The sequence below is a fragment of the Leucoraja erinacea genome, chromosome 4 (genome assembly GCF_028641065.1).
Source record: "Leucoraja erinacea ecotype New England chromosome 4, Leri_hhj_1, whole genome shotgun sequence".
NCBI lineage: Eukaryota > Metazoa > Chordata > Chondrichthyes > Rajiformes > Rajidae > Leucoraja > Leucoraja erinaceus.
Genome location: NC_073380.1, coordinates 54877219 through 54892255, shown reverse-complemented (window position 1 = coordinate 54892255; position 15037 = coordinate 54877219). Strand labels below are relative to the sequence as shown.

Below are 15037 nucleotides of genomic sequence, written 5' to 3'. Positions count from 1 at the left end.
AGTGATTGGTGATGTTCCGGGTCGGGAAATGTCACCTACCCCTGTTCACCAGAGATGCTGCTTGACCCGCTGAGTTACTCCAGCACTTTGTCTTTGTTTGTAAACCAGCATCAGCATTTCCTAATTTCTACATAGAAAAGCACAGCACAGGAGCAGGTCCATCTGTCCACAATATCCGTGCTGAACATTATGTCAAGGTAAACTAATCACTGCCTGCATGTTATCTGAAGAAGGGTCTCGACCCGAAACGTCGCCCATTCCTTTTCTCCAGAGATGCTGCCACACCCGCTAAGTTACTCCAGCATTTTGTGTCTACCCGTGATCCAGATTCATCCATTTCCCACATATTCATGTGTCTATCTAAAGACCTCAATTATTTGTCTGGATTGAAAAATGTCAAATCTAAAATTGCAATTATATAGTGGCCTACTGATTGGCATTTGAATACAAACATTCCATTAAATTAAAATAGTTTCCATTACATAGAAGAAAATTGAGTAACGACTAAATTAATAGATTGCAGCCTCAAGCTGAGTTCACATGATTAGAATTAGAATTAGATTCCTTTATTGTCATTCAGACCTTTCGGTCTGAACGAAATTATGTTGCCTGCAGTCATACACAGAACCAATATAAACAAAACATGCAATAAACACAAATTAAACATCCACCACAGTGAGTTCACCAAGCACATCCTCACTGTGATGGAGGCAAAGTCTTAGTCTCCGTCTCTTCCCTCCTTGTTCTCCCTCTGCACTGAGGCGATCGATCCAGGCCGGAGATGCCGCCCTCCAGTCCAGCGGACCTCCATGGTGATGTCGCCGCCGCCGAAAGCCGGAACGCCGTCTCCGCTCCGAGACGGCTCGCCACAGCATGAGCTCCGGGCAGCCGTTCCGGGCCACCGCCCCAGCTCCGGGTCCCGCATTCTCCGCTCCGGGCCGCTGCCCCAGCTCCAGTCCCGCAGTCTCTGCACCGGGCCGCCGCCCCAGCTCCGGGCAGCCGCCCCAGCTCCAGGCCGCTGCCCCAGTTCCGGGTCCCGCAGTCTCAGCTCCGAGCCCCGCTGCATCAGCTCCAGGCCGCCGCCGAAAGCCAGAACGCCGCACCAGCAAGTCGGGCCACCGCTGCCTCAGCCCCGAAGACGGCCAGCCTCTCGTTGGTGAGTCCTGGCTGGCTCTGCCTCCGGAGCCTCGGGGTCAGTCGCAGGCTGGAGGCAGCCAGCTCCGCCATTAGGCCTCAGCGCAGACGGAGGCAGAGAAGGGGGATACGACACGAAAAAGTCGCATTTCCCCCGAAGGAAGAGACAGAGAATATGTTTCACCCCCTCTCTAACACAACCCAACAAGCTAAAACTTAACCAAAACAAGACAAAAAAACCAACAGAAAAAAGTAAAAAACAGACGGACTGCCAGTGAGCCGCAGCTGTTAACAGCACCGCCACTTCCGGAAGTGGCGCTGTTGATTATTGATTCACAACATCAAATCTAGATTTGTACACTTGTTAAACATCAAATCAATTATGAAGGCAGCATTTCCATTTATCCATGTCACAGCTCTTCCCAGTTCAGGCACCATCAGTTAATTGCTTAAAATATGTATTTTCTCACACTGTGAAGAACCTTATTGATATAATAATAACTGTGACAATTTGCATTTTCTCAAGTTCATTCAATAATTTTGATCTTTGGCAAATTCTTGTTGAAACCAGCTAGACTAAAATTTGAATTAATGAAGAGTCAACTTGCTTCATTCTGTACTCATTCTCAGCATTCAAAACATTGTGTAAAATTATAACCTTCAGGACTTGGTGACATGCCCCAAATCTTAGAAGAGGGGACCATTCCCTCCACAATTCCCTGGTTAACATCCTTTCCCACCCAAACCACCCCCTCCCCAGGTATCTTCCCCCGCAAACGCAGGAGATACAACACCTGTCCCTATAACTCCTCCCTCGACTGTCCAGGGACCACAACAGCCCTTTCAGGTTAAGCAAAGGTTCACTTGCACCTCCACCAACCTCATCTACTGTATCCATTGTTCAAGGTGTGGACTATTGTACATCAGTGAGACCAAACGTAGACTGCGGGATCGTTTCGCTGATAAACTTCGCTCAGTCTGCCTGGACTTGCCTGATCTCCCAGTTGCCAAACACTTTAATTTCTCCCTCCCATTTCTCCAACTTCAAGTAACCCTATTTCCCTTTCCCCTGACTCTCAGTCTGAAGAAGGGTCTCAGCCTGAAACATCACTTAGTCCTTTTCTCCAGAGAGGCTGTCTGATCCGCTGAGTTACTCCAGCTTTTTGTGTCAATCTTCGGTTTAAACCAGAATCTGCAGTTCTTTCCTACACATCTCATCAGCAGTTCCTTGATTCTGCATGTCATTAAATTTTCCCATTTAGTTTTTATTTCACCGTCCAAGTTTAACCTTGTGTTTAGGTTTATTATTGTCACCTATATAAGTACCGTGAAAAGCTTTTGTTTGTGTGCAATCCAGTCAAGTCAGCTTGTACTGTATATGAATATAATCAAGCCAAACACATGGTGGTAAATGGTCAACAAAAGCTAGCCCAAAGAGAATTATGCCAAAGTGCTGAATATAGATTCTCAATACTGTAGCATAACAGTTCCTGAGACATAGTCCAATATCTGCAATGAAATGGGTTGGAAAATTAGGACTGTACCTGAGCTTATGGAAGGAGCGTTTAGAAATCTGATAATGGAGGGTAAGAAGTTGTTCCTCCACCTGTGATATGTGCGTTCAAGTTTTAACTTCTCAACGGGAGAAGGAGGAATAATCGGGGTGGGAAAGGTCCTTGATTATGTTGGTGGCTTTTCCGAGGAAGTATGAACTGTAAATGGTGGGAAATCTGGTCTGTATATGGGCTGGGCCAATACTCTGCAATTATTTTGCGATCTTGGGCAGAGCTGTTCCCAAAACCAAGCTGTGAAGAGACCTGACAGTATGCTTGCTAGAGACATAAAATGTTGGCGTAACTCAGCAGGTTAAACAGCATCTCTGGAGAAAAGGAATAGGTGAAGATTCGGGTAGAGACTCTTCGTCAGACAGAGAGTTAGTGGAGAGGGAAACTAGAGATAAAGTTCTTTGCACCTTTTCATACCTCTAGTTTCCTTCTGTCCTGACTCTGTCTGAGGAAGGGTGCTGCTCCTTTTCTCCAAAGATGCTGATTGACCCACACCCGCTGAGTTACTCCAGCATTTTGTATTAATCATTAGTGTACACCAGCATCTGCTGTTCCTACCTGCACAGTATGCTTTCTATGGTACATCTGCAAAGGTTTGAGAGTCCTTTGAGACAAGCTGAATTTCTCAGTTTCCCTGAGAAAGAAGAGGCATGATGTGCCTTTTGGCTGTCACTTCAGTGTGGTTAGCCCATAACATATTGTTGGTAATATATATGCCTCTGAAGCTCCTTGAACTTCCTTGGCATTCCTAGGAAGCTATTTGAAGCTCCCAACCATTTCTGCTTCGGCACTTTTAATGCTGATTGGGGCATGTACTCCACCACGATTGCTGTCGACAACCTTGAACTGCAGTAATTCTCATTTCTAACATCCCTCAGAGCTGAAACTGTCTATGAAGAAATGAAACACAAATATGGGACGCAGGTGTGCTATTTACTCAAGTTTAACTCTCGAATGCCTTCAAGTGGAGCAGATGAACAGATCCCTGACCCTTGGAGTCAGTATTTGAATCGCAACAATTTGCAAAACCAGGTATACATTCCTTTTCACCTCGAATACCTAATTAAAGAGAGTTAAGTATTTATGGAGAATTACCACTTTTTTTAAGCAAAGGAAGGCAGTACAATACAACAAATGACTATAATCACCAATTATTTTGCTGATGGCAAAGTGATAAATAATGAGATTTGCACTTGGTTTAAAACTGGAATTGAGCTTAATGCTGAACCATGGAGATCTCCAAACAATAAGCAAGACATTTGATAAGGCTCTGCATGGTAGGCTGCTCTGGAAGGTTTGATCGCATGGGATCCAGGGAGAACTAGCTGACTGGATAGAGAATTGGCATCATGAAGCAAAAGGTGATGGTGGAAGGTTGTTTTACAGACTGGAAGCCTGTGACTAGTGGTGTGTGTCGGGGATTGGTGCAGCCCATTGCTGTTTGTGGTTTATATCAATGATTTAGATGAGAATGTACAAGGCATGGTCAATAAGTTTGCAGATGACACAAAAATGGGTGGTATTGGAAACAGCAAAGAGGGCTATCGAATATTAGCAGGATTTTGATTGGTTGGGCAAGTGGGCAGAGGAATCGTTGATGGAGTTCAATGCAGATAAGTGCAAAGTTGCATTTTGGGAAGTTAAACCATTCACAGTGAATGGCAGGTCCCTGGAGAGTGTTGTGGAGCAGAGGCATAGAGGAGTGCAGGTACATAGTTCCTTGAAAGTGACGTTGCAGGGGGATTGTGTGGCCGTTAAGTCTTTCAGTACATTGGCCTTCGTCAGTCATGGTATTCAGTATAGAAGTTGGGGCTTTATGTTACAGTTCTGCAAGACCGTGGTGAGGCCCCATTTGAGTCCTATGTTCAATTTTGTTCACCCTGCTATAGGAAAGATGTTGGTAAGCTGGAAAGAGTGCCAACATCTTCAGAGATAGAGAAGATTTATGAGGATGTTGCCAGGGCCTGACCTATAGGGAGAGGACGAGCAGGCTAGGACTTTATTCCTTGGAGCACAGGAAGCTAATTTATCTAATGTACTCATACAATTCCTGGGTAAAATGTAATCCCTATTAAATCCAGAAAGATTTAATGTGATCCTGAGGGGTAAAATTTTCATAGAGAGTGGTGAGTATACAGAATGAGCAGCCAGAGGAGCTAGTTGAGGCACGTACGATAGCAGTAGATATTTGGCCAGGTCCACGGATAGGAAAGGTTTGGAGGAATATGGGCCAAACGCGGACAGGTGGGAGTAATGGAGATGAGGCATCTTGGTCGGCATGCACTAGGTGGGCCGAAGGGCCTATATCCATGATGCATGATTCTGATAATTGGAGAGCAGATTATTGATACTGTATTTAGATTGTATCCAATGTTTAAAATGACAACTTATAGCTTTACTTAATATTTTTCATTTATTGAAGGAAATCTGTGATGGTTTTGTTCCACCTGCCAGCAAGGGTAAGGAATGCGTGATTGGAGTGGAGCTGGACGGATTGGACAATTCAATAAACGGTAAGTAAATACTAGACAAAATGCCAATGCACAAAATTCAAATTCATTACTTAAAATGTGTTAATTTAATAAAGATAATGGCAAATAAGCCAACTGAAGTACTACACTGTCAGATGTTGCATTGTCCAATAGGAAATCAAACTCAGCTTTTTACGCTTTTAATGGCAAATGCGGCTCGCTACGTTTATTGACGGCTTTAAAGCATTCATCTTAAATTGTTAACACATTAGGACATGGCCTTGTCTCAGCTTTTTTGGATTTATAGTTATATTTAAAAAAATATTGTGCTATTTTTAGCTGTTGTGTTTAGATTCACGTTCTGTATTCGCTGAATTCCTGGCACGCAGCTTGTACTCATTCAATGGCATTAGCTTTTATGTCGTGCTTGGTTAAAAAGGACTTTGATATTCTCTGGATCAGTGTGCTAATTTTTAATCCTTGTGTTAAGGTAACAGCCAAACATGAAATAGTGTGACTGCTAGGAATACTCAGCAGGTGGGCCTGTGTCGTTTAAGTGAAATAGTTGTTTTAGGTCACAACCTTTCAACTGAAATAAACACTGGAAGCTCTCACCAGTCCAGTAGACTTCTTTGAAATGGGAAGCAGACAATGTCTCGAGTAGAAGACCCTATCTCAGAGACAAAGTTGACCTTTCAGTTGTTTGACCTTTCATCTTGATCCATTTCAGATAAAGTCCTAGACCTTGTCGTGTACAAAATCATGAGAGGAATGGATCGGGTACGTGCACAGAGTCTCTTGCCCAGAGTAGGGAAATCGAGAACCAGAGGACATTGATTTAAGGTGATGGGGGAAAGATTTAATAGGAACCCGAGGGGTAACTTTTACACAAAGGGTGGTGGATGTATGGAACGAGCTGCGGAGGTAGTTGAGGCAGGTACTATTGCAACGTTTAAGAAACAATTAGACAGTTTTATATATATATATATTCCACGCGCATACTGCTATATATTTAATATATATATATATATATATATATATATATTTAATCTCTCAAATTTTGTGGATTTTGTTGAGTAAAAAAATCTTTGGCAAGATTAGAAGAAATGATTCCAGCTCTGCGCTTCCTGGATGTTGACCAGCACTTAATATCCAACCTTTCTCCATTTCAACAGCTGAAATTCCAAACAACTGCAAATCTCACCCGTTTCAGGGAAGTGCGAAGTCAAGGGAACTCGACGGACCTAACCAAGCAAAACCTGTGGAAGCAGTCAACGCTGTGATGAAACAAAACAGCTCTGGTGCTCATGGACTGAGTTTAACTCTGACTGACCATGATCGAATTAGACAATTCATTCAGGAATTCACCTTCCGAGGATTACTGCCACACATCGAAAAGACTATCCGGCAACTGAATGACCAGGTGTGGTTATTGTTTTGCATCTTTTGTTTCAAGCACACGTGCTGCCATTGTATAATTGTCCGGGTACTTGTATGTCCTAAAGCCCATGCAAAAGATTGTAATCTCACAATGGTGACCATGCTAAAGAAGTGTTGTAGGACATTCTGAGGATGTGCGAGGCAAGATATAAACAAAATTGAAGGATGTTATGGTCAGGTATTAAGTTGAAGTGCACAATTAACAGGTAGAAAATTATATGACACAAAATGCCACACAGTGGTGCAGCAATAAAACTGCTGCCTTACAGCGCTAGAGGCCCGGTTTCGATCCTGACTATGGGTGCTATCTGTATGGAATTTGTACGTTCTCCCTGAGACTGCGTGGGTTTTCTCTGAGAGCTCCGGCTCCCTCCCTCTTTCCAAAGATGTACAGGTTTGTAGGTGATTTGGCTTCTGTAACTTATCCTTAATCTGTAGGAGATAACTAGTGTATGGGTGATTGCTGGTCGGCAAGGACTTGGTGGGCTGAAGGGCCTGTTTCCATGCTTTGTCTCTAAACGAAACCAAATAAAGACGTTTCAGATTGGAGAAGAAGGGCCCCAACCCGAAACATTGCCCGCTCATGCGCTCCAGAGATGTTGCCTGACCCGTTGAGTTACTCAGCACCTTGTGTCCTTTTGTATAAACCAGCTTCTGCAGTTTGTTGTCTCTAGAAAATTAGATGACCATTTCATGCGGAATGAGATTACATGCATTGTCAGAACCTATGAATGTTACATTCCGCTATTCGTCATTTCACACTTGCAATATTACTGTTGGTCACTCAGATTATGTCATCGTAGGTGTAGCCAAGAGATGGTACTTTTGTATGCAGTTTGGCCAATTTTCTCCTCTATCAAATTTAGTAGTTCACGGGATTTAGAACAGCCTGGTACCATTTTGGAATTTAGTTCATAATCCAGTCAATGACACAGTATTAGGATTTTTAACCAAGTGTAACAGGGAGGATCAGATTAATGATTGGGTTTACAAATTGATTTAAGTGAGTCTGTCTTCTGGGTTTGTGAACAGCATCATTAAACCTGCAAGGCACTGCATAGTCTCATCATGGGCATGATGTAACAAGTCTGAAAAAATAACACTGCTGGAGTAACTCAGTGTGTCAGGCAGCATCCCTGGAGAACACGGATGGGTGATGTTCGGGTTGGGACCCTTCAGAGATGATGCCTGATCCGCTGAGTTACTCAAGCACTTTATGCCTTTTTTTGTAAACCAGCATCTGCAGTTCTTGATTAATACAATGTAACGAGTCAAATTGATGCAGAAATCATATGCTGATTTTTTTTTTTGTATTGTGGGAATTTGTGTTAGTAAAGGTGTAAAGTGTTATTAAGAATGTACTGTGTTTTAATGCTGTAAATCCACTAATAAAGCGTGCAGTGATATTCTTCTGTCTCTGGGTAGTGAAGAGCATTGAGCTATCTCGTCATGCTTTAGTCTTTCGTTCAGTTTAGAGATACAACGCGGAAACAGGACTTTTGGCCCACCGAGGGGTGCCAACATGTGCTTCCCATAGCACCCATAGTGGGCACCAACATGCTATGGGTGCCAACATGTGCTTCCCAGACACTAACATTGCCCTACACGCGAGGACAATAAAAAATTTTACCAAGCCAATTCACCATCAAAAATGTTCTTCTGAGCAGAGTCAAAAATAATATGACACCCAATTCAAGGCATTTGATTGAGGGGATGGTAAAACTTTTGAGCAAAGGTGATCCGAATTGGATTCCTTAACTCATTCAGATTGTATGCAATCTATGCCTTCATCTAAATGAAAATCAGGGGGAAACAACTACAGGTGTAGGAAATTGGAAACAAAAACAGAAAATATTGTAAAGACCGAACTGAGTTTTTCTAACGTTTTCCAGTTTTGTTTCTTCATATGATTTACATGTTCTGGGAATTCAGAGTTTAAACTTTAGAGATACAGCACGGAAACAGGCCCTTCGGCCAACCGAGCCCACGCTGACAAGCAACCATCCATTACATTAGCACTATCGTACACACTAGGGACAATTACAAAAATCAATTCACCTACAAACCTGTAAATCTTGTGTGGTAAGAAACTGGAGTACCCGAAGGAAACCCACTCGGTCACAGGGAGAACAGCACCTGTAACCAGAATCTAACCCAGTCTCTGGCGCTGTAAGGCAGCAACTCTAACGCTGCGCCACTGCCCTGCCCAGTTGTCTCATGGTACCTCCTGATACTCAATCTCTGTTGATGGTTTGTTCCAATCATTTGTTTATCAATTCCCCTACCCCTACCCCCCCCCCCCCCCCCCCCCCCCCCCCCCGTCCCCGTAAACTCTGCTCTTCTCACCTTAAAATAGTGCCATCTAGTCTTTGATTCCACCCTGAGGGAGAAAGGTTCTGACGGTCAATCTTATCTAGGCCTTGCAATTTAACTTTTTTTTTAATATGTTGAAATGGTTACTGCTATTATTCCAAGATAACCTTAAATGATCAGCCATGATCATATTGAATGGCGGTGCAGGCTCGAAGGGCGGAATGGCCTACTCCTGCACCTAATTTCTATGTTTCTATGTTTCTAAATCTAACCATGCCACTCTTGGCAAACAGAGTAAAGCCACCTTCCAAGTCTCAAGGACATTTGTTGTGTAGATTGTTAGATTGATAAAAATTGGAAGGAAGTGTGCGATGCATTTGAAATGTTCGACACTGATTAATATAACTGTTAGCTTTGTTGTCGCCCAAATATATAGTTTGAATTCCTACCCCAGAGGGACCTCAGTGGATGAGGAAGGTGGCTCACCCACCACCTACCTGGGGGCAGTAAGTGGGCAATACATGCTGGCCTTTCCACAGATGCCCATAACGTGTTAGAATAGAGTTTAAAAACAAATCTGAATTTTTAATATGACCTATCATTATCTTAACATAAACACATGCTTTTAAAGTAAGGAACTAGTTAAACTGAATAAAGGGAAGCTCTTGAAGTTAAGAGGAATTGAATAAAACAAATTGTTAGTTTAGTTTATTGTCACATGTACGAAGGTACAGTGAAAGGCTTTTAGTTGCGTGCAATCCAGTTAGCGGAAAGGCTATGCATGATTACAGTCAAGCCATCCACAGTGCACAGATACAGGATGAAGGGAATAAAGTATTGAGTAATGTGATGTCAGATTAAAGCTAGTCCGAAGGTCTCCAATGAGGTAAATGGGAGGTCAGGACCACCCTCTAGTTGTTGGTACGATGGTTCGGTTGCCTGATAACAGCTGTGAAGAAACTGTCCCTGAATCTGGAAGTGTGCATTTTCACATATCTGTGCCACTTGCCTGATTTGTGCCACTTGCCACTTGAGAGGGGAGAAGAGGGAGTGACTGGGGAAGGATCAGAGGAATATTAAAGTATGAAGTTTCACATGTATGATGCAAGAAAACCTTTGAAAAATCTTTGTTCCATATTTGTGTATCTTTAAAATCATTTCAGCCTTGACCTTAATATATTGTGACCAACATTCTGCTGTAGCAAGCAGCTATTTGAATGTATTTAGTAGAATGATGATGCAAATTTCACTTCTTCCAATAGAGAGCAGATGCAAGATGTACATAACCCCTGGATAAAGTAAAATTCTCGTCTCTTGATCCAATGGATCATTATTTTTATTCTATTACATTTAGCTTAGTAAATCAGCATTGTCATATTGGTTAGCTATCACCTTATAACGACTTGAGTGGTATTTGTGCGTTGCTCCCTGTTACTCAGTCATCTGGGAGTATTTACAAGCAGCAGTTGAGATCAGCAAATATATGTTTTAATAACAGGTTCAAGATGTATTCTCACTGAATGTTTTCTTGCATTTATGTTGCAATTCCTTTGTTTTTACTTTTCTAGAGGTCTGAAATAGTTGCATGTAAATCATTATTACTTTATCTGATGGTGCAAATTTTTATTTCTGTAGCTGGTGTCCAGAAAAGGCCTCAGTCGCACTTTATTTACTGCAACAAAAAAATGGTTCAGCGGGAGTAAAGTGCCAGAGAAAACTATAAATGAATTGAAAAATGCTTCCAGTCTGTTGTAAGTAGACTTCTTCCCTTTTTGGCAAAATTGAAAAGGGGTAAAAAAATATTGAAGAACTGGCAGGGATGAGAATAGATTAAAAAAAATGTTTTAATACTTCATTCATAAATTCTAGTAGTAGAATTAGGCCATTCAATCATGGCTGATCAACCTTTCCCTCTCAACCCCATACACCTGCTTTCTCCCCACAACCCCTGACACTAATCAACAATCTGTCAATCCGGTTCAAAAATATCCATCGACTTGGCCTCTCTTGGTCTTTGTTCTGCGATCTTGGGCAGAATTCATGCAGGGAATAAGTTCCAGGGTTTTAATATTAGATTTAACTATTGGGGAACTATGTATTGATTATTGTCATGTACTGAGATACAGTGAACAGATTTAAGTGTGATATCCAGTCAATTCATATTGTACATCAGGGGTCGGCAACCTACGGCTCCCGAGCCGAATGCGGCCCGTAACCCGAAATCATCCGACCTGCAGGCGGATTTTTTTTCCCCGTAATCATCCGGTCTGCCGAGCATCGAGCGCGACCGAGCGCCGAGCTCTGGGTGTACCGCATCCTGCGCAAAGCTGCCGGCACGGCCGAGCATCTTCTGTGAACGTGTTTAAAATAGAACTGCAGATGCTGGAAAAATCGATGGCAGACAAAAATGCTGGAGAAACTCAACGGGCGAGACATGCAAGGATTGCATGAGGCTGCCTCGCCCGCTGTGTTTCTCCAGCATTTTTGTCTACCTTCTGTTAATTTGATTTGATGCCTGCCATCCGGGGTGGGATTGGGGTGGGATCCGTGTGCTGGCCTCTAGGCAGAACAAGGTTGCCAACCTCTGCTGTACATGAATCAGGGGACTAGATGATGTGAAAGCACAGTCTTTTACCCAGAGTAGGGGAATTGGGAACCATAAGACGTAGGTTTAGATTAGAAGGGAAAGATTTGAGAAGAACCTGAGGGGAAACCTTTTCACAGAGAGGGTGGTGGTTATATGGAATGAGCTGCCAGAGGAGGTAGTTGAAGCAGTTATTAAAACAACTTTAAAAAACATTTGGATAGGTACATGGATATGAAAGGTTTAGAGGAATATTGGCCAAACACAGTCAGATGAGCGTAGATGAGGCAGTTTGGTTGTCATGGGCAAGTTGGGCCGAACGGCCTTTTTACGTGCTATTTAACTCTGAATACATTCTAGCCATACACACGTGATCAAGCTATGCATTGAGGAGTAAGAGGGGAGAGAAATATCTTTAAAAGGGAAATGGCGTATGGCAAGTTTAACTTAGATTGAGGTAACTTCTGATTGAAAGATTTCCAGTCACAAATCATGGAGAGATGGAAAACTTGCATTCAACAATTTTGTCCTTTTTTGAAAATTACAATGTAATTATTTACAACCAAAGATGTAAAATCCCTTTTAATGTAATTTCCGTGCACCCTAATGGTGCTGAAATGCAAAACCAATGAAAAATCATACCTCTGCAAAATGAGAGGGATGTGTTTGCAATGTGTGAATTTGTCTCGTTTATGGACATGCAGATAAATTGGAGCGCCTGAATATTGGACAACAGTGAATGAGGCGAGTGAGATGCACTGTGTTCTTCTATGTTCTGATATTGTTTATTTCTCCCCTTGATCTTTACCAGGTATCCACCAGAGGCTCCAGAGTTGCAAATAAGGAAAATGGCAGATCTTTGTTTCTTGGTTCAGCACTACGACCTGGCTTACAACTGCTACCATACAGCAAAGAAAGATTTTCTCAATGATCAAGCAATGCTTTACGCAGCAGGGGCTTTGGTTAGTGCTTAAACAACCAAATAACGGGATGATCACTCATGATCATATTGAATGGCGTTGCAGGCTCGAAGGGCCGAATGGCCTACTCCTGCACCTATTTTCTATGTATCTATAATGAAACTGGATACAGTGCTGGAGTAACTTGGCAGATCAGACAGCAACTCTGGATAGATGATGTATCGGGTCGAGATCTTTCTGTCTGAAGAAGGGTCCTAACCCGAACCGTTACTTACCTATGTTGCCTGACCTGCTGTGTTACTCTAGCACTTTGTGTCCTTTTTTGCAAACCAGCATCTGCAGTTCTTTGTTTCTAAATGATGAAACTGGTTGGAAGTGATGAGGTCTCTAAATATACTACATTAATGCAATAATACAAATATACAATAAATGATACTGTATATTAACAGTTCTACTTGGTAACCATACCATAATAGTGCAAGCTAAAGTATGTAGTGCAACCTATACAAAGTCCATGGTAGTTGGGTGCTGAGATACACATGACAATTAAACACTCTGGACTCTTGGTTTATTTATTGTCAATTATCATCCAAGAATGAGTAAGAATGTTGAAGAAGCATTTAGACAGGTACATGGAGAGGAGAGGTTTAGAAGGATATGTGCCAAATGCAGGCAGTTGGGACTAGTATAGATGGGGCATGTTGGTCCGCATAAGCAATTTAGGCCGATGGGCCTATTTCCACGCTGAATGACTCTGACTAGTTTAACATTGAATGGGGTACCCCATGTTTTAAAAATAGTTTGATACCTTGTGTAGGAAGGAATTGCAGGTGCTGATTTATACCAAAGATAGTCACAAAGTGCTGGAGTAACAGCGGGTCAGGCATTTTCTGGAGAAAAAGGATGGGTGACGATTTGGGTCGGAACCCTGCTGAATGTCTGAAGAAGGTTCCCGACCTGAAACGTTACAATCCTTTTTCTCCAGAGATGCTTCCTGACCTGCTGAGTTACTTTGGTACCTTGTTGCATTATTGTATATTGTCTTCAATATCTCTTTGTAGAAAGGGACTGCAGATGCTGGATGTTATAGCAAAGATAGACACAAAATGAGTGGGCCAGGCAGCATCTCTGGAGAAAAGGAATGGGTGAAATTTCAGTCTGAAGGAGGATCTCGAGCCGAAACTTCACCTATTTGTTTCCTCCAGAGATGCTGCTTGACCAGACTCACACCAGGATTTTGTGTCTATCTTTGATACCTTGTTGCATTATTGTATATTCTCTTCAATATGTAACTTGTTATTTTTATTGAAATGCTGAATGTTGTGATGACACTTGAAAGTAATATTAACTTTTTGTAAAATTTTAACTTGCCGAAGGAAATGGCGGCAGCCTCTGTTTTTCTTCAGCCTGGAGCGCAGAGGCAATATCCCACCCATTACATGGAAACGGCAATTCAGACCTACAAGGACCTGTGCAAGTACGTGGCACCTCTGCTCAAGTCAAATGGCAATTGACTTTTAATGATGAGGAGAAATGACTGCAGTTTTCCAATGAATTTGAAATGCCTTGAGGGTGATGTTCTGAAACTCTGAACAAAATCATTCAAGATTGAAAACCAGTTTTGGATTTGGTTACTGTAAAATTATAAAGCAGTGAGCAAATTCATTAAGCAAGGATTTTTCCTGATGAGAAATGCCAAGTAGAAAAGAAATGGAATTCAGAGAAGCAAAATCACATGAAATTAAACACCATGTTGGGAATACTGGGCAGGTCATGCAGTATCTGTGGAGAGAGGAAGGATTCATGTATCTTTTGATGCATTTCTGTGTGAATTTTTCACACTCTCCCTGTGGTGTTTTGGGTGTGGTGGCGTCCTCGAATGTACTAGAAACATGCTATTACGTTTATTGGCAGCTGTAAATTAAGCTTATTGTACACACGTGGAGAAACCATCAAAGATAGTCTTAAGAAGTCCTGATCTGAAATGTCACCTATCCATGTTCTCCAGAGATGCTGCCTGACCCGCTGAGTTACTCCGGTACTTTGCGTATTTTTTTGATGGCGGAGTCAGTGGGTTGGTGAGAGAGCAAGTGACTGAGCGGCAGGTAATACCAGCAAAAGGGAAATTATACTGATGGTGTTGGTCTCTTAGTTGTCAACATGCATCCAGTAGGCTGAATGAATCAATTCAGTGGAGATACAAGGAAGTGGAGATGGTGGAATCTTGCATAGAACACAAAGTGCTGGAGTAACAGCGGGTCAGGCAACATCTGTGGAGGAATGGAAAGGCAAGAGGTGCTTCCTTTCAGAGCTGGAGACCCGGGTTCGATCCTGACCTCGGGTGCTGTCTGTACAGAGCTTGTACGTTCTCCCTGTGACCTGTGTGGGCTTTCTCTGGGTGATCCAGTTTCACCCCACACTCTAAATACCTACTGGTTTGTAGGCTAATTGGTTTGAATAAATTGTAAATTGTCCCTTGTGTGTAGGATAGTGTTCGTGTGTAGGGATTGCTGCTCGACGCAGACACGATGGGCCGACGAGCCTGTTTCCACTGTATCTATAAACTTAAACTAAAACTAAACTGATCGTAGTTGGGGAGGGAGGAATTAA

At 42.5% G+C, this 15037-nt stretch overlaps 1 protein-coding gene across 2 annotated transcripts in view; it reads left to right on the top strand.

Annotated features, from left to right (window-relative positions):
- The window catches only part of trappc8 (trafficking protein particle complex subunit 8), a 115831-nt gene that overhangs the window by 44039 nt on the left and 56755 nt on the right, over window positions 1-15037 (top strand). For both annotated transcript variants that reach the window (XM_055634313.1, XM_055634312.1), the window contains 6 exons: window positions 3578-3731; window positions 5122-5212; window positions 6346-6593; window positions 10559-10674; window positions 12319-12469; window positions 13804-13904. In XM_055634313.1, coding sequence (XP_055490288.1) covers window positions 3578-3731; window positions 5122-5212; window positions 6346-6593; window positions 10559-10674; window positions 12319-12469; window positions 13804-13904 — 861 coding nt within the window. The remainder of the gene's footprint in view (window positions 1-3577; window positions 3732-5121; window positions 5213-6345; window positions 6594-10558; window positions 10675-12318; window positions 12470-13803; window positions 13905-15037) is intronic.